Source organism: Mobula birostris, chromosome 7 (genome assembly GCF_030028105.1).
Source record: "Mobula birostris isolate sMobBir1 chromosome 7, sMobBir1.hap1, whole genome shotgun sequence".
Lineage (NCBI taxonomy): Eukaryota > Metazoa > Chordata > Chondrichthyes > Myliobatiformes > Myliobatidae > Mobula > Mobula birostris.
In genome coordinates this window covers 46,513,221-46,532,416 of record NC_092376.1, presented here as the reverse complement: position 1 = coordinate 46,532,416, position 19,196 = coordinate 46,513,221, and the positions used below count along the sequence as shown (strand labels likewise).

The 19,196-nt window shown below is 39.6% G+C and overlaps 1 protein-coding gene across 1 annotated transcript in view; it reads right to left on the bottom strand.

Annotated features, from left to right (window-relative positions):
• Window positions 1–19,196, bottom strand: part of micu2 (mitochondrial calcium uptake 2) — a 422,357-nt gene that overhangs the window by 157,715 nt on the left and 245,446 nt on the right. Inside the window, exons 4-5 of the mRNA XM_072263053.1 lie at window positions 8,850–8,881; window positions 5,818–5,893 (exon numbers count right to left, since the gene is read on the bottom strand). Coding sequence (XP_072119154.1) covers window positions 5,818–5,893; window positions 8,850–8,881 — 108 coding nt within the window. The remainder of the gene's footprint in view (window positions 1–5,817; window positions 5,894–8,849; window positions 8,882–19,196) is intronic.

The following is a 19,196-nucleotide window of genomic DNA, read 5'->3' as shown; positions in this document are numbered from 1 at the left end:
ACATCAATCTCTTATGTTCCAGTGAATAAAGTCCTTGTCTACGCAACCTCTCCTTGTAACTCAGGCCTCTCAGGACAGGCAACATCCTGGTAAATCTGACACTCATGCTAGTGTAATAACAACTTCCTATAACAGAATGACTAAAACTGTATACAATACTCCAGCATGCCCTCACTGACATCTTATATAACTGCAATACAACTTTCCAAACTTCTGAATCCAATGCCCTCATGCCAGCATGCCAAGTGTTCTTCACGTACCTACCTACCCATCTGTGATATCGTTCCAGTGAACTACACTCAGTGGCCACTTTATTAGGTACGCCTGTTCGTTAATGCAAATATCTGATCAGCCTATCATGTGGTAGCAACTCAAAGCATAAATACATGCAGACTTGGTCAAGGCTTTCATTTGTTATTCAGACCAAACATCAGAATGAGGATGAAATTTGATCTAAGTGACTTTGACTGTGCAATGATTGTTGGTACCAGACGGGGTGGTTTGAGCCATAGCTGATTTTCTCAACTTCATTCTCCTGCCTTCTCCCATAACCTTTGACGCTAATCAAGAACCTAACAACATCCACTTTAAATAAACCGATGACTTGGCCTCCACAGCCAGCTGGGGCAATGAAGCCCACAGATTCACCCTTCGAGCCACTATGCCCAGCAACCCCTAATTTTACCCTAGCCTAATCACAGGATAATTTACTATGACCAAATAATCTACTAACCAGTACATCTTTGGAATATGGCAGGAAACTGGAGAACCCGGAGAAAACACACGCATTCCATGGGGAGGACATACAGACTCCTTATGGAGGACACTGGGAGCACTCTGAACTCTGATGCCCCAAGCTGTAATAGCATCGCACTAGCCTCTGCACTACTGTGGTGCCTGTGTAACAGTGTCGTAATGTTCTTCTAATAAAAGGAAGTAGTGTCTTTCTATTTTATGATTGTGCCCTCTGGTTTGAGGCTCCCTCACTATAGGCAACTTCCTCTTTGTGTGCACTCTATCTAGGCTTTTGAATATTCAGTGATATCCCCCCTTAATCTTCCAAACTCCATTGAGTACAGGCCTAGGGCCATCAAATGCTCTACATACAATCACCCTTTCATTCTCAGGATCATTCTCATGAACCTCCTCTGGACCCTTTTGAATGCCAGCACATCATTTCTTAGATAAGGGGCCAAAAATTGCTTACAATACTTCAAGTGTGGTCTAACTAATATATTATAAAGCTTCAACATTACATCCTTGCTTTTATATTCTAGTTTGAGAGTATCTCAGAAACTTCTGATCTCCTGGGATTTTCATGCACAAAAGTCTCGAGTTTATAGAGAATGGTGCGAAAAACAAAAATCATCCAGTGAGCAGCAGGTCTGTGGGAGAAAACTCCTTGCTAATGAGACACCAGAGGAGATGGCCTGACTGGTTCAAGCTGACAGGAAGACGACAGAGTCTCAAATAATCATGCTTGACAAAAGTGGTGAGCAGGAGAGCATCTCTAAACACACATGTTGAATCTTGAACTGGATGGGCTATAGCAGAAGACCACAATAGGTTCCACTCCTATACCAATAAAGCAGCCACTGAGTGTATGCACTTGTAGTCTTAGATCTCTCTGTTCCATAACACTCCCCAAGGCCCCACCATTCACTGTATGAGTCTACCTCATTTTTGTCTCCCAATAAATACCTCACATTTATTTGGATTGAAAACAATTTGCCAAACCTTAGCCAATGTACCTAACTTGTCAAGATCCCTCTAAAATTTTTTTATTACCTTCACACTACAACAATACCTAATTTACTATCATCCACAATAACCTGACACTCAACATCAGTAAGACGAAAGAGCTGATTGTGGATTTCAGGAAGGGTAAGACAAAGGAGCACATACCAATCCCCATAGAGGGATCAGAAGTGGAGAGAGTGAGCAGCTTCAAGTTCCTCAGTGTCAAGATCTCTGAGGATCTAACCTGGTCCCAACATATCGACATAGTTATAAAGAAGGCAAGGCAGTGGCTATACTTTACTAGGAGTTTAAAGAGGTTTGGCATGTCAACAAATACACTCAAAAACTTCTATAGTTGTACAGTGGAGAGCATTCTGACAGGCTACATCACTGTCTGGTATGGAGGTGCTACTGCACAGGACCGAAAGAAGCTGCAGAAGGTTGTAAATCTAGTTAGCTTCATCTTGGGCACTGGCCTACAAAGTAAACACAAAATACTCTGCAGATGCTGGGGTCAAAGCAACACTCACGACACGCTGAAGGAACTCAGCAGGTCGGGCAGCATCCGTGGAAACGATCAGTCAAAGTTTCGGGCCAGAACCCTTTGTCAGGACTGAAGAGGGAAGGGGCAGAGGTGTCAGGACTGAAGAGGGAAGGAGTTGTCACCCACTTCAACTCTGCTTCACATTCCCATTCAGATATGTCCATACATGGCCTCATCTACTGCCATGATGAGGCTAAACTCAGGTTGGAGGAGCAACACCTCATATACCATCTGAGTAGTCTCCAGCCCCTTGGTATGAACATTGAATTCTCCAACTTCCGGTAATTCCCTCCCTCTCCCTTCCCCTATCCCAGTTTCACTCTGCTCCCTCCCCCAGCTGCCTATCACCTCCCTCATGGTTCCACCTTCTTCCACTACCCATTGTGCTTCCCCCTATTCCTTCTTCACCTTTCCTGCCTATCAACTTCCTGCTTCCCCTCCCCCACCCCTTTATCTTTCCCCTTACTGGTTTTTCACCTGGAACCTACCAGCCATCTTCTTCCCATCCTCCCCCCACCTTCTTTATAGGGCCTCTGCCCCTCCCCTGTACAGTCCCGACAAAGGGTTCCAGCCCGAAATGTTGACTGATCGTTTCCACTGATGCTGCCCGACCTGCTGAGTTCCTCCAGCGTGTTGTGAGGCCGACAAAGTACCCAGGACATCTTTAGGGAGTGGTGTCTCAGAAAGGCAGCGTCCATTATTAAGGACCTCCAGCACCCAGGGCATGTCCTTTTCTCACTGGTACCATCAGCTAGGAGATACAGAAGCCTGAAGACACACACTCAACGATTCAGGAACAGCTTCTTTCCCTCTGCCATCCGATTCCTAAATGGACATTGAAGCTTTTGACACTATCTTACTTTTTAAAAAAATATACGGTATTCCTGTTTTTGCACATTTTTAAAAACCTATTCAATATACGTAATTGATTTACTTCTTTATTAATTATGTTTTATTTTATTTATTATTAATATTATTTTTTTCTCTCTGCTAGATTATGTATTGCACTGAACTGCTGCTGTTAAGTTAACAAATTTCATGTCACATGCCAGTGATAATAAACCTGATTCTGATTACTAACAATGCCTCGTACATTCAGTCCAAGATTGTTGTCCACATTTTTTCCACTTTTTTTTTCCCATGGTAGAAATGTCAAATGCTAGACAGAGAAGTTTAAAGAAAATATTTTGCTTTTGCACAGGGAGTGATAGGTGCCCCAAATTAATTGCCAGGGGGTGTGAGAGATAGATATAACAGCATTGTTTAAGAGGCATTTAGATAAACATTTATTTCATCAGGCAAGGAATAAAGGGATATGGACCATGTGCCAACAGCTGGAATTACTTTAGATTGGCATTAAGGAAGACACATTCCTGTACTGTACTGTTCTATGTTCCATATTTCTTGATCAAGAACCTATCAAGTTCACCTTTGAGGATACCCAAAGACCTGGTGTTGATGATCATCTTTGAAGAATTCCAAATATTCACATCCTTTGATACCACAAGGTGAAATACTGTTATACTGCTCTCACTTTCTCCTAAGTATTTTTTGAACATTTAGGTCTGCACAGCAATGTTGTCTGGTACCAAGTGGTCCTGTTACAACCCACATTCAGCATCAATGAGTAGATTGTTGATGAGTAACTGCTCCAAAGTTCGAAGTAAATGTATTATCAAAGTATGTCTCTATCACCATATACTACCCTAAAATTCACTTTATTACAGACATTCATAGCAGAACAAAGAAATACAACAGAATCAATGACAAACCACACAAAGACTGATGAACAACAAAAGTGCAAAAGAAGACAAACTGCAAATACAAAAGTCAACAAATCTTTTCATCCTCTTGCCTCTGCTTGGAAATATACTGAATGATGTGTAATTAGCTGGACTGTTTCTGTTTAACAGAAATTGTTTGGGAAGCTTTCCTCTTCATCACGTAATGCCAATATCATTGATGCCTAGTGTTATAGGGAAACAGATGCTTCAGCTATTAAGTATGTGGCAACCAATAAAGACCAATTGCTTTACCAGAGTTAGTTTGACTAGAGACACCTCTAAGACTAGTCAGAATTGCAGTGTGGTTTGGAGAACAAGTCTTCAGCGTTTTATTTGAAATACTGTATAGCATAGAACATAGAACAGTACAGCACAGTACAGGCCCTTCGGCCCACAATGTTGTGCTGACCCTCAAACCCTGCCTCCCATATAAGCCCCCACTTTAAATTCCTCCATATACCTGTCTCTTAAACTTCACTAGTGTATCTGCCTCCACCACTGACTCAGACAGTGCATTCCACGCACCATCCACTCTCTGAGTAAAAAAACCTTCCTCTAATATCCCCCTTGAACTTCCCACCCCTTACCTTAAAAAGCCATGTCCTCTTGTATTGAGCAGTGGTGCCCTGGGGAAGAGGCGCTGGCTATCCACTCTATCTATTCCTCTTATTATCCTGTACACCTCTATCATGTCTCCTCTCATCCTCCTTCTCTCCAAAGAGTAAAGCCCTAGCTCCCTTACAGCTTCTTCTAACCATGTTACCATGTGAAACAAAATCAAATTAAATGAAGACTACTGGTGAAGATATCACAATGAAACTGTTCAATCCAGTTGGTATTTTGGAATGAAAATTCCAACTGCTTCCTGCTAATTCTTAATTGTCTAATACAATTTATATTAGAATGGAGCAGAGTTTTGATTTGGTCCAATGGTTGCTGGCTTAATTTTACGCATATTTACTGCTTCCAGGGTTTAGCACAAGTGGTTTTGTGTTGTTGCTTTAATAAGTTGGTAAGTGCTGGCAGGGCCAGTTTATGTGGCTTATTATTAATTGCCCTTGATTATGTGGTGGTGAGCCATCACCTGATCCTTTACAGTCCTTCTAGCAGAGGTCTTCCCTCAGATGAAGAAGCTCAGTTGATGGAATGCAGTTCTGCAAGTCTACAGGAGAACCAAGGAGGCAGATGATAGGAAATAAAAAGCAGCTTTAAGCTCAGCTGGCAGGAAGACTGTAAACTAGAATGATAAGCCCTGATAAAAATGCTAAAACAAAACAAAAATGTTTACAAGAGATAGTAAAGTGGCCGCTTTCCATTGTAGTCACAAAAATCAAAACGTATGTATTGAAGGGTAAATGTTTTTTATAAGAAATCAGGTCAACATTGCTGACAGAGAAGACTGCAGGAGTGCAGTAAATCTCAACCAGCAGGCCTGTCCTTTGGGAAAGAAAGCTTAAGATACTGCTGCAGTTCCACAATGCGCAATCTTGCTTAGGTTATTTTTTGCTTAGTCAATGTAAATGTTAAATTAATCCAGTATCCACAGAAATACCCAACACCAAATGGAACTTTGGCTGAATTAAAATTTTAATAAACAATAAAAATGTTTTGAGAAATAAATGTAGCCAGTCAATTTTGAATGTTTGTTCATATGAATCAACAATGTCTCATTTGATATGTTTTTGCTTGCATACAGAATTTTGAGTGCAGAGTCAAAAATAGGATATTTCAACAATATTTAAACATTACCTTCATCACCAAGGTCCCTGAAAAGACGATGGGTTTGTTTCAGCTTTGTAGCTCTCGTCATCAGTACATCAATATCCTACAAGGAAAATAATCAGAATGAATAGCATTAAAAAATCATAAATTTACTAAAGGTCTTCAACTGCTACGAATTATGTCTTTAATAACTGCTTGAGGAATAAATTACCAAAAAATGGATAAACATAATGAGCCACACCAAACTGGACTTGCCAAGTTTATATTTCATTTAATCTAACACCTCTCATGACATCCCAATTAGCTATGGATGGATCATTTTCCTCACAGGGACAGTATTTCTTAAAAAGCTAGCCATTCTTTTCCCACGGGCAAATTTTTAAATCAAATTGCCTGATTTAATTTTGCCACCACACTCCTAATATTTAGATGAGTTTAGTTAAGATCAAGGAGCTTAGGAGGATGAAGGCACCTAACAGCGACTCCTTTGCTTGCACCTTCAGAAACAGCTGTATTTCTATCCTTGATATCTCCCTTTTTCCTTCTCAAGGTTCTTTTGAAGACCCTGACCTGGCGTTACATGCTGACTTCGGTTCTTTGCAGAAATGGGACCCACTCTTGGGGCCTCACGACCAGCCACCTTTCAATATGCCGATGCGGTCTGGAAGACTAGTGCGCCTTCAGGGTGCGGATTTTTGTGACTCTAGAGGCGGGCGGGCTGAAGGTCGGTGCTGCTGCCTGGGTGTCGTGGGAGATGGAAGATCGTAAACAGCGAGTTGGCTGCTGGCTGTGTGCCCAGATACCCGAGTTCTTTGGGCACAGAGCTTGGAAAATGCAATGCAACAGACTTTTAACACCATAAATCAGCCAGTTGCTTTGTTATGTCTCCCCTCTCACTGTGAAATGGGGACATCTCTTTTCCCTTATTAGGGACAGAGAGAGCCTGTGGTATGTCGAATACTGGGTGAACGAGTAGTCTTTGAGGTACTGCAAGTCTGTGTCTTTACTGATGCTTTGCTGCATGCTTGAGTGCTCAGTGGGGGGGGGTTGTTGCTTTGCTGCTGCTTATGCATGGGAGGGAGAGTTGGGGGGGGTCTTTGGGGTTCTAATATTTAACTGTCATTCATTCTTTGGATCACTCCTCTATCTTCATGGATGTTTTCAAAGAAAAAGAATGTATATTGTATACATTTCTCTGACATCAAATGTACCTATTGAAACCTATTGACACTTAATTCTGACTGATCCGTCACTTTCTTGAACATATTGCAATCATTCTCTCTGGTGGATCCTCTTAATAAGATTACTAATTAACTGTCCTTCATATAATTCCTCACTTGGTTTGATGATGGTACTCTTCAAGAAAGGTGTCTTGAATATACTTACTGAACTCCCAATTTCATTTCCCAGTAGATATGGAGATAAAAGTCTCCCTATAGTATTGTGTTTTGTTTTCCATCAGTTTTTCTTACTTTTGTTTTATTTTAATGGTTTTGAAAGAATGGGGAAATAATTTCATTCTCTGAAATTGAAGTTACAGAAAACAAACTGTTTATTACTTTTAAATGAACAATGATAACTTGTGAGTCTCACTCCCAAGATCAAGGTATCAATCTGCATTTTCTGCTGCAGCACAGCAGCCTGTCTTCCTTCAGTTCTCAATTGCAACTGGTAACAGCTACAAATAGCAACTGTTGTGTGAAAATCAAAAACAGTGTGGCTACTGGTAACCTGAACTAAATCAGTTCACCCCCAGTGGAGATCAGTTCTAATGTAGGTTCTCTGACCTGAAACTGTTTCTCTTTCTGCAAATGCTTCTAACCTGCTGAGTTTTTTTCCTAGCTTTTTTATTGCTTTCATTGCAGCTATTGGGTAGTGCTTTGGTGAACCTCAAACGATGCAAATTTCACTGATCTACCCAACCTTCAGTAAAGACTATTAATTTTATGACTGCAACATATTCATGTAATTAAGAGTTGCAATGTGAAGTTGGATTCGTGACTGGTGGGCTATACTACTCTAAGGATCTGCCAAATATCAGTTAAGTTTATATGCTCAATCTATTTTGACTAACATCAATGCATAAAAGCACAATAAAAAAAATTATGACCACCTGTCAACAAGTGTGGATATTTCTCCATCCAATCAGCTGGGAGGGAAAGAATCAAGTCTGAATCCCTTTGATTAATGTTAGTTAGCAGGTTGATTGCTCTTCGGCCCACAAAGTTGTGCCGAACATGTCCCTACCTTAGAAATTACTAGGCTTAACCATAACCCTCTATTTTTCTAAGCTCCATGTACCTATCCAAAAGTCTCTTAAAAGACCCTATTGTATCCGCCTCCACCTCTGTTGCCAGCAGCCCATTCCACGCACTCACCACTCCCTGCGTAAAAAATTTACCACTGACATCTCCTCTGTACCTACTCCCCAGCACCTTAAACCTGTGCCCTCTTGTGGCAGCTATTTCAGCCCTGGGAAAAAGCCTCTGACTATCCACACGATCAATGCCTCTCATCATCTTATATACCTCTATCAGGTCACCTCTCATCCTCCGTCACTCCGAGGAGAAAAGGCTGAGTTCACTCAACCTGTTTTCATCAGGCATGCTCCCCGATCCAGGCAACAACCTTGTAAATCTCCTGTGCACCCTTTCTATCATTTCCAAGTGGCTCCATAAATGTGAACACTAGTTAAATATTCTACCTTTCTGATGAATCTCAAAATATATTGTGTCGAACAAGGGATTTAAAAATAATATGTTTCCTTTAACATTCCTGTCATTATTTTCTCACTGATGTTGGTGGTCTTGGTAGAAGAATGCATGAACCATTGAATCAAACACAATGGTTACATTATTCCTGACATAATTTTTTAAAAAGTTGAGCAAATCATCCATTTCAAATTTCAATCAATTTATCAACTACATTGAATTACTTGATAAAACCCCCTGCACATTAATTTGCGGCTGCAGAATTTGCTGGGGATTGAAATTGGTGGTTAGTCAATTCAATGAACATTAAATTAAACCTAAATGCAATTATCTGTATGAAAAACTTACCTGCTTTGTTAATTTCTTTTTATTCATCCTACCTGGGGATAAAATAAAGCAAAACCACACTTAGATAAACGTATAAATAAGGACAAACTATAAATTGACAGAACTATATACTGACATGGGTGGTTAGCTGAAAAGGAAACCAAAGATATCCTTAGGAATAAATGTGCAAAGTTTCTCAGCGTGGGCAGTGGTTCCCACAAACTAGACCGCAGAAGAGGTAACTGTGCTACTTCAGGAGGGAGAAAGAAAGCAGATTATAACAAACCAGTTAACCTGACATCAGTGTTTGGGAAAATTCTAGGATGTATTTTGAGGAAGGGGGAAGAGGACATTTGAGAAAATAATAGTTAGGCAGAGTAACTAAATATTAATGGAAATCATGCTTGACAAATCTACTACTTTTATGAGGTTGTAACCAGGCAGAATAGATAAGGAGGGACCAGTGTACGTTGCATTTAAACTTTATGGAAGGCCTTCGATTTAATCAAATCAGAGCACTTTAGAGTATGGACAGAAAAACAGAGAGAAAGAATAAATGGATAATTTTCAGACAGATTGATGTTGTACTTCCAACAGATCATAAAGCACATGAATGACTTGGATGAGGGGACCAAAAGAAAGAAATACAAGTTTGTTGATGGCTGTGGGAGTTATGAGGACAATGCAGAGTGGCTTCATGAGGCTCCTGCAACACGTGACCTCTCAACAATTCCACCTCACTTCATCATGCATATTGTCCTTTCAGTTCAATGGCATTTCAGCCTCTCTTAATCTTTCTTTCCATATTAACCTAATTCTCCTACTTTAACCTTTCTATGTCATGTGGCTTTGCAAACCCCATCACCTCAATCACAGATCAGCCATCTCTGTTCATTTCTTTGTATTACCCTCCAATCACACAATCCTAAAACCACTTTCCCTATTTTTCCAAGAGTGAACTCCTGATTCACTTCTGCATACACTAACAAAATTACAAGTCACAGAGTCATAGAGAAGTACAGTGCAGAAACAGGCTTTTTGGCCCATCCAGTCCATGCCAAACTATTTAAACTGCCTACTATCTATGTACCTATCCAAACTTCTCTTAAATGTTGAAATCGAGCTTGTATGCACCACTTGCACCAGCAGCTCGTTCCACGCTCTTATGACTCTCTGAGTGAAGAAGTTTCCCATCATGTTCCCCTTAAACTTTTCTCCTTTCACACTTAACCCATGACCTCTAGTTGTAGTCCCACTCAATCTCAGTGGAAAAAGCCTGCTTGTATTTACCCTATCTATACACCTCAATTTTGTATACCTCTATAACATCACCTCTCAAACTTCTACATTCCAAGAAATAAAATCTTAACCTATTCAATCTTTCCTTATATCTCAGATCCTCCAGGTCCAGCAACATTCTTGAAAAATTTTCTCTGCACTCTTTCAACCTTACTTACATCTTTTCTGTCGGTAGGTGACCAAAACTGCACGTAATACTCCAAAATGGGCCGCACCAATGCCTTATAAAACTTCAACATAACATCCTATCTCTTGTACTCAATACTTTGATTTATGAAGGCAAGGCCAATGTGCTAAAAGCTTTCTTTACTATGTTATCCACCTGTAACACAACTTTCATTGAATTATGGGCCTATATTCCTCGATCCTTTTGTTCTACCGCACTCCTTACTGCCCATTCATTATGTAAGACCTATCCTGGTTGGTCTGACTGAAGTGCAACATATCACACTTTTCTGCATTAAATTCCATCTGCCATTTTCAGCCCATTTTTCCAGCTGGTCCAGACCCTGCTGCAAGCCATGAATCCTCCTCTCTGTCCACTACACACCCCAATTTTGGTGTCATCTGCATTTTTGCTGATTCAGTTAGTTAATCCAGAGTGTTAATATAGATGACCAACAACAATAACACTGATCCCTGCAGCACTCTACTAGTCACAGGCCTCCAGTCAGAGAGGTAACCATTCATTATCCCTCTCTGGCTTCTCCCACAAAGACAATGTCTAATCCAATTTACTACCTCATCCTGAATGCTGAGCAACTGAACTTTCTTGACCAACCTCTCACGTGGGACCTTGTCAAATGCCTTGCTATAGTCCACGTAGACAACATCCACTGCCTTGCCTTCATTAACTTTCCTTGTAACTTCCTCGATAAACACTATGAGATCGGTTAGACACAATCTACCATGCATGGAGCTATGCTGACTAACCTTATTCAATCCATGTCCATCCAAATACTCCTATATCCGGTCTTTTAGAATACCTTCCAATAATTTTCCCACTACTGATATCAAGCTCGGTAGCTTATTATTACTCTTTTCCTCAGAGGCTACCTGGCCTGCTGAGTTCCCCCAGCATTTTGTATGTGTTGCTATAATTTCCTGGTTTATTTTTAGAGCCCTTTCTTAAACAGCACTGGAACAACACTGGCTATCCTCCAATCCTCTGGTATCTCACCTGTTGCTAAGGATGACATAAATATCTCTGCTCAGACGCCAGCAGTTTCTGAACTTGTCTCCCGCAGGGTCTGATGGAACACCTTGTCAGACCCTGAGGATTTATGCACCCGAATTTGTCTCAAAACAGCAACCCCCGCCCCCCTTCTGTAATCTGTATAGGATCCACGAAATTGATAACGCTTTGCCTCACTTCTATAGACTCTGTGCCAATCTCTTGAGTAAATTACAGATGCAAAAAATTAATTTAAGATCTACCCCATCTCTTTTGGCTCCACTCATAGATTGGCATTCTGATTTTCCAGAGGACAAATTTTGTCCCTTGCAATCCTTTTGTTCTTAACATATCTGTAGAATTGTTTAGGACTCTCCTTCACCTTGTCTGCAAGGACAACCTCATGCCTTATTTTAGCCCTCCTGATTTCTTTAAGTATTCTCTTGTATTCCTTATACTCCATAAGCACCTCATTTGTTCTTACCTGCCTATACTTGATATGCACCTTCTTTTTATACCCAACCAGGGCCTCCATCTCTCTTGAAAACCAAGGTTCCCTAAACCTGTTATCTTTACTTTTTATTCTGACAGGTATGTACAAGCTTTGTACTCTCAAAATTTCACTTTTGAAGGCCACCCACCTACCAAGTACATCTTTGCCAGAAAACAGCCCAACCCAATCTACACTTGCCAGATCCTTTCTGATACTCTCAAAATTGGCCTTTCTCTACTTTAGAATCTCAAACTGCAAACCAAACCTATTTTTTTTAACATATTTATTTTGAAACTAATGATGTTGTGATCACATGATGCAAAGTGTTCCTCTGCACAAACTTCCTTCACTTGCTCTGTTGCATTCTGTAACAGCAGCCTGGCTTTTAACTTTAGATTTTGCATGACATCTCTGTGGCTATCATCTGCCAAACCATATTGTTATTTCCACTTCTGAAGCCTTCATCCCAACTAAATCTATTATTTTCTCATATCCCACCAGCTCTAAAAGGATATGACAGGAAGCTAGTTTAATCATATATGGCCAGGTCTGTCAGAACCACAAAACAGCATTTTCAGTTTAAATACTTGTCAGTCAAAACTGGTCAGGATTTCAGGATCACGTCAGAATGCAAGGATAAAACCGAGCTTTTCTCTACTGAAAATTACCTCCCATATTGTTTAGTATCTGATCCAAAATCAAATGTGAGAAAGTCATGTACTTCTTTTTCACTGAGGAGTCCATACTTGGTTATGTCTGCCTAAACAGTAGATCAGTGCTTTCCCTCGTACCCTGTGCTTTACCCCACTCTTTTGTTTACCCCTTGATTATTTTTCCAACACCCTGTTTTTCATACTATTCATTGTGCTTAATTCATTTAGAGAATAAAAACTACTTTTATATTAAGGAAGCAGAACATGACACATTATACCACCACCCACTTATTTAAAACCACTAGAAGTAAAAAAAAGTATAAAGTAATACAAACTCAAAATCATCATACACAAAACAATACTTAGTTCAGTGAGAAATATAAGCTTGTTTAGCTCATTATGCTGTCTTAAATAATGGCTGTGAGGATATTGTTCCTCCTTGGTTTACCACTGCACGTCCCAAATCCACTTGCTTCTGAGTTCAAGCAACACACATAAAAGTTGCTGGTGAACGCAGCAGGCCAGGCAGCATCTCTAGGAAGAGGTGCAGTCGATGTTTCAGGCCGAGACCCTTCGTCAGGACTAACTGAAGGAAGAGTGAGTAAGGGATTTGAAAGTTGGAGGGGGAGGGGGAGATCCAAAATGATAGGAGAAGACAGGAGGGGGAGGGATGGAGCCAAGAGCTGGACAGGTGATAAGGAAAAGGGAATCGAGAGGATCATGGGACAGGAGTTGCGTAGGGAGCGATCCCTGCGGAATGCAGAGAGGGGGGGGAGGTCCCTACGCAACTCCCTTGTCCATTCGTCCCCCCCATCCCTCCCCACTGATCTCCCTCCTGGCACTTATCCGTGTAAGCGGAACAAGTGCTACACATGCCCTTACACTTCCTCCCTTACCACCATTCAGGGCCCCAAACAGTCCTTCCAGGTGAGGCAACACTTCACCTGTGAGTCGACTGCGGTGATATACTGCGTCCGGTGCTCCCGATGTGGCCTTTTATATATTGGTGAGACCCGACGCAGACTGGGAGACCACTTTGCTGAACATCTACGCTCTGTCCGCCAGAGAAAGCAGGATCTCCCAGTGGCCACACATTTTAATTCCACATCCCATTCCCATTTTGACATGTCTATCCACGGCCTCCTCTACTGTAAAGATGAAGCCACACTCAGGTTGGAGGAACAACACCTTATATTCCGTCTGGGTAGCCTCCAACCTGCTGGCATGAACATCGACTTCTCTAACATCCGCTGACGCCCCACCTCCCCCTCGTACTCCATCTGTTACTTATTTTTATACACACATTCTTTCTCTCACTCTCCTTTTTCTCCCTCTGTTCCTCTGAATATACCCCTTGCCCATCCTCTGGGTTCCCCCCCCCCCTTGTCTTTCTTCCCGGACCTCCTGTCCCATGATCCTCTCGTATCCCTTTTGCCTATCACCTGTCCAGCTCTTGGCTCCATCCCTCCCCCTCCTGTCTTCTCCTATCATTTTGGATCTCCCCCTCCCCCTCCAACTTTCAAATCCCTTACTCATTCTTCCTTCAATTAGTCCTGACGAAGGGTCTCGGCCTGAAGCGTCGACTGCACCTCTTCCTAGAGATGCTGCCTGGCCTGCTGCGTTCACCAGCAACTTTTATGTGTGTTGCTTGAATTTCCAGCATCTGCAGAATTCCTGTTGTTTCCTTCTGAGTTCACACCTGTTTGCTAACAGTCTGTGCCTAAGGGCATGTGGTGGGGAATAGTCTTATGTGTTAAAAAGGTTACGTCTCAGATACAGATTGAGGGGAACTTCATAATGAATAGTTCTTACCAGTGTGAAGCACTGCTGAAATGTAAATTTCTGAACTTAAAAAGACCAATCTTGATATATTTTAAATACTGACGCAATAATAATTATAGTTAGGATTTAAAAGACACCCAGAATAAGGGAGTGTAGCATATTACATTTTTTACCTGTGAGTATTGAAATGTACTTATCTGGAAAAAAATGACAACTTTTACAGAAGTGATTCTGATAATTAGCACAGGAATCTGCTTGTATACTTTATCAAGTTTATTGGACATGGAAAAAACACATCTGAGATGGACTGTGAGAGTGTGCTAATATAATGTGTCTGTGTGTCTGGCTCAAGTGGCTTACAAGGTGGCAGTTAATATGGAGAGTACATGGAACAAGACTCTTGGGAATGGCAGTGGAACAGTGGGACTAAAATATTGGCATCCCTAGACCTCCCTCTTAGGGAGTATTTGAAAAGACTTATGCTGACCAGTTCTGCAATTCACTAGATATAATCTCTATGGAAACTCTGTCAACATTATTGAAGATTGGTGGTTACAAAGCCAAGAATTTTATTAACATTCCCCTCTTAAGACCAAGAGGACTGATATTATTGCTGGTCCTGTTCATCTTGTGATCCTTCCTGTTGGTTAAATTAAAAGAAAACTTTTGCCAGCACCTTAGCAAATTTGTCAATTTTATCACCTTGTCACACTTTCTAGTCTGAAAACCGGCCCTGTCTCCTTTCTTCCCAGTCCCATTTATTTCCAGTTTCTAACCTCTTTTTCTGGCATCCTATCCTTACTCTCTTCATGCTGAACACTTTACCCCCAAGATCTATCTCCTGTTCCTTCCATCCTATTCCCAACTCTCCTTCCTAGTCCTCATCAGCTGATATTGTTAATACTTCCCTTAACAACATTATCCAAAAACACAGTGTCAGTTTTCACATGTTCACTGATATCATCAAAACCTACTTTATGATATCATGATTCCCTAGAATCTAATTTGTCAATCTGCCTATCTAATATCCAGTAATAAGCTCCAAATGAATATGGGGAAGAATGAAGCATTAGTTCATGGTCCATGCCACAGAGTCCATTCTCCAACTATCATCTCCATCTCTCTCATTGGTCTCAAACTGAGCAAGATTTGGCCTTATACCCAACCAAAAGATGAGCTTTAAACAACATTCCCACATTATCACTAAAATTGCCAATTTTACCTCTACCACACAGCCCATCATCTTTTTTTTTGTACTCAGTGTACTCTGGATGTTACTCACCTATTACCCATTCATGCTTTTGTTACATCAAGATTTGACTATTTTGACCTACTCATCTTACCCTCTGTAAACATGTGGTCATTTAAAACTCTGCCCTGTGCTCCAAGTTGCAATAAGTCCCAGTCACCAATCATCCCTGCTTGTAATGACCAACACAACATCAGTTTTCAGATATCTCCCAGCTCTACTTAAATAATATCTTCCTGATTTCAAAATTTCCATTCTATTTTTCAAATCCATTCATAGTCTCACCCTCCTTATCTACATCCTTCTTTCTTCCTTTTCTTTTTAAATCTTTTTATTGAATAAGTATACAAAAAGGTAAGCCATAAAGGCACTAATACACTGTTAGAATATAATAAAATTACAGGAGATATTAATACAAAAAAAAATGATACAATGTAATTTAAACATAACATACTAAGGTAACATAATAGTATACTAATTTTTATATATATATATCAATAAAGAAAAGAAAAAAAAACCCAAAAAAACCACCGTGCAACTAACTAAAAGCAAAGCAAAGCAATGGGCTAACTTGAAACCAAGCAGAGTTAAAAAACTTAAAATCACGTCCTCAATCCCAACCTCCATTAAAAACAGTAAAAAAAACAAGAAGGGTATATAAATATGGAGCAAAAAAAGAGGAGAAAAAAAAATTACATTAAATGAAAATATTGAATAAAAGATCTCCAGGTCTGTTCAAATTTAAGTGAGGAATCATAAAGATTGCTTCTAATTTTCTCCAAATTCAAGCATAATATCGTCTGAGAAAACCAAAAAAAGGTAGTTGGAGCATTAAGCTCTTTCCAATGTTGTAAGATACATCTTTTCGCCATTAAAGTAAGAAATGCAATCATTCTGTGGGCTGAAGGAGAAAGATTACTGGAAATTTTAGGTAGTCCAAAGATAGCAGTAATAGGGTGAGGAGAGATATCTATATTCAATACCTTGGAGATAATATTAAAAATGTCTCTCCAAAAAGTTTCCAGAGTAGGACAAGACCAAAACATATGAGTTAAGGAGGCTATCTGCCCCGGACATCTATCACAAAAAGGATTAATATGAGAATAAAAGCGAGCTAATTTATCTTTGGACATATGTGCTCTATGAACAACTTTAAATTGAATTAGGAAATGTTTAGCACAGATAGAGGAAGTATTGACTAATTGTAAAATCTGCAACATCCTTCTGAAATATCTGACCATCTTGTTATCGTGATGCTAATTATTCATATGTTCAGCTGCCAATTCATTAAGCTCTATCACACTCCCTGTCCTTTAACCTTTCTCTTTCCTTCAATAATCCTCAAAATCAACTTTTGTCGGGTCTTAAATGAATGCCCTATTACCTTCTTATACGGCTTGTCAATAGTTCATCATTTCCCTAAAGAACCATGTAAATAAAGTTGTCATGAGCAGCAAAGCTCTCCTGCGATATGGACTTAACAACCTCTAAATTCAGTAGTAGTTTATCTATAAAATGGTTTGCTGACATTGTAGCTTGTAAGAAGCTCAAAGGAAGCCGAGTAAAACTTTGGATTATTTGGTGCCAGGTAGACGATGTTAGAGGAACGGCTACAAAAAAAAAAGGACATGATTATATACTGTAGTATCTTATACGACTTACCACAGATTCGGGTCACTCAAACTAGTTGGCTCAGCCAGAATTTATGTCCCACATGAGCTTCCTCTTATTTATCGATTTGTTTACTTATTTATTCATTCATTCTTATGCATCAATATATATTTTCTTTCCCTCCCTCATCTCTGTTTCTTCAGTTGCTCCTTGAAAAATGCTAAATGCTAATTGCTTCGTGCTCCTTGAATGTTAGGCTGACTAAAGCTGCTGGCTGGTTCAGAACTGAAGAAGAATTAAAATCATTTGACCTTAACATCAGCAGAGAGCCAGTGGATGGTTACTTAGTAATAGTAGGCAACATAACCGAAAAGAAACTTCAATGTTTAGGGGCCAAATCCTAGCACAACAGAAGCCAACACAATAATTGAGCTATTTCCAATAGAAGTATCATTTAACATTGAAGTGGCATAATATATTACACGGCATTCACAGTATAATCTCCAGTGAAACTGTTGAGTTTTACTATTTCTGAAAGGGAAAGGCAGAGCAAAGAAAGATTTTGGCCAAAAGATGGACAGAAAGTTGCTCATTTACAACTAGAGAAAGGAATTGATGGTAAAGTGGGTTCAGGCCTTGATTGGAGCTTTATCACTCTTTTATGAAGAAATGAATGTGCATATGATGGGGAGGAATCTAGACTCATGACATGGAAAACTGAAACACAAATTAAATACCATTTGTACATTTTGTTAACGTAATGTCACACAGATGCCAATTGCATTGCTCACATAAACCTTAAGAATATTAGAAAGTCACACAAAGATTTATGTCATCAGGCAGGCACTTATGTTGGACTGCATCACTGAAGTAACTGTATTTAATAATACTATCACTACTAGCAATTCTTTTGTAGGAAAACAACTACCTATAGGTTTAAACAAATAGTAATCCAGATAGAATTCTGCATTTATGTTATTTATTTTCTTTATGATTACACCTGGACTAGTGTAGAAAGAAATTACACTATAAAATTCCCAGAACTAAATTTAATAGGCATTCTAAAAACTTTGTGATTATAATTGGTTACTGATATAAAATTAAAATTTTTCATTGCTGGTATTTATTAACTTTCATACAGATGCATAATAGGTACATTTATAGAGAGACAGTGATTGACTTGCTATTGAGCTAATGCCATAATAATACCTTTGTAGAATTTGTAGATTTTGTTTTTAACTTCCTTTTGAAATGTCTTTGAACAATTCCCACTTTAGGCCCTTAGATTCCAAAGGGTTAAAACTAAATATAAACTCAATAAGCAATTCTAGAACTGTACAAAAATTATTGCTGCCAAAATATTAATCTATTCTTTATATTCTTATTGACAGGACATGGTTCCATACTCTGAATCACTGGCAGTCTTATATTTATAGAGCTGAAACAAATAAGGTGCTGCAGTTTTAATACAGCATCCCAAAGAGTGAAATGATCTCTAGCGTTAATAAAAAGAATAACTTCTGTGTCGTAGACAGGTTTTTCCAGACTTAACACCATTCACTACCACAAGTAGAGGCACAGTGCATCACACTAGCACAAGTGGGGGTCAAAGTGGGGAGGGGGTTATATTTAACTTGTAACATTTATTGTACAGCTACCATGAGAATTCAAAAGTGAAGGATAAATAGAAAAAAAAGGAATATCGCCATCTGAGACATTTTAAGATTCCATGAAATAAAAAAAGACAGTTTATGTAATATGAAACTGCAACATTCCAAGAAGCTATCAGTGTCAGGACATTGTAAAGCACACTAAAATCTGCAAAGGAACCATTTTATGGATTTTTCTTCTATTGCAGTACAATTGTTGAAAGCTTGTATATGTTAATTCTAAATTATCAACACATTAGGTAATTGACCAGTGGACCTTTGAAAAAAAACAAGCATACAGCTATCGGGAGGGAATTTTAAGGAGCAGTGGTCCCAAGGAATAACATTAATGTAAATGACACCATGCTTTTAATGCAATGAAACATTCAAAGGAATGCCACAAGAGAGTTATTGAATATAAAATCACCATTGTGCCACATTAGGAGATATTAATCAAA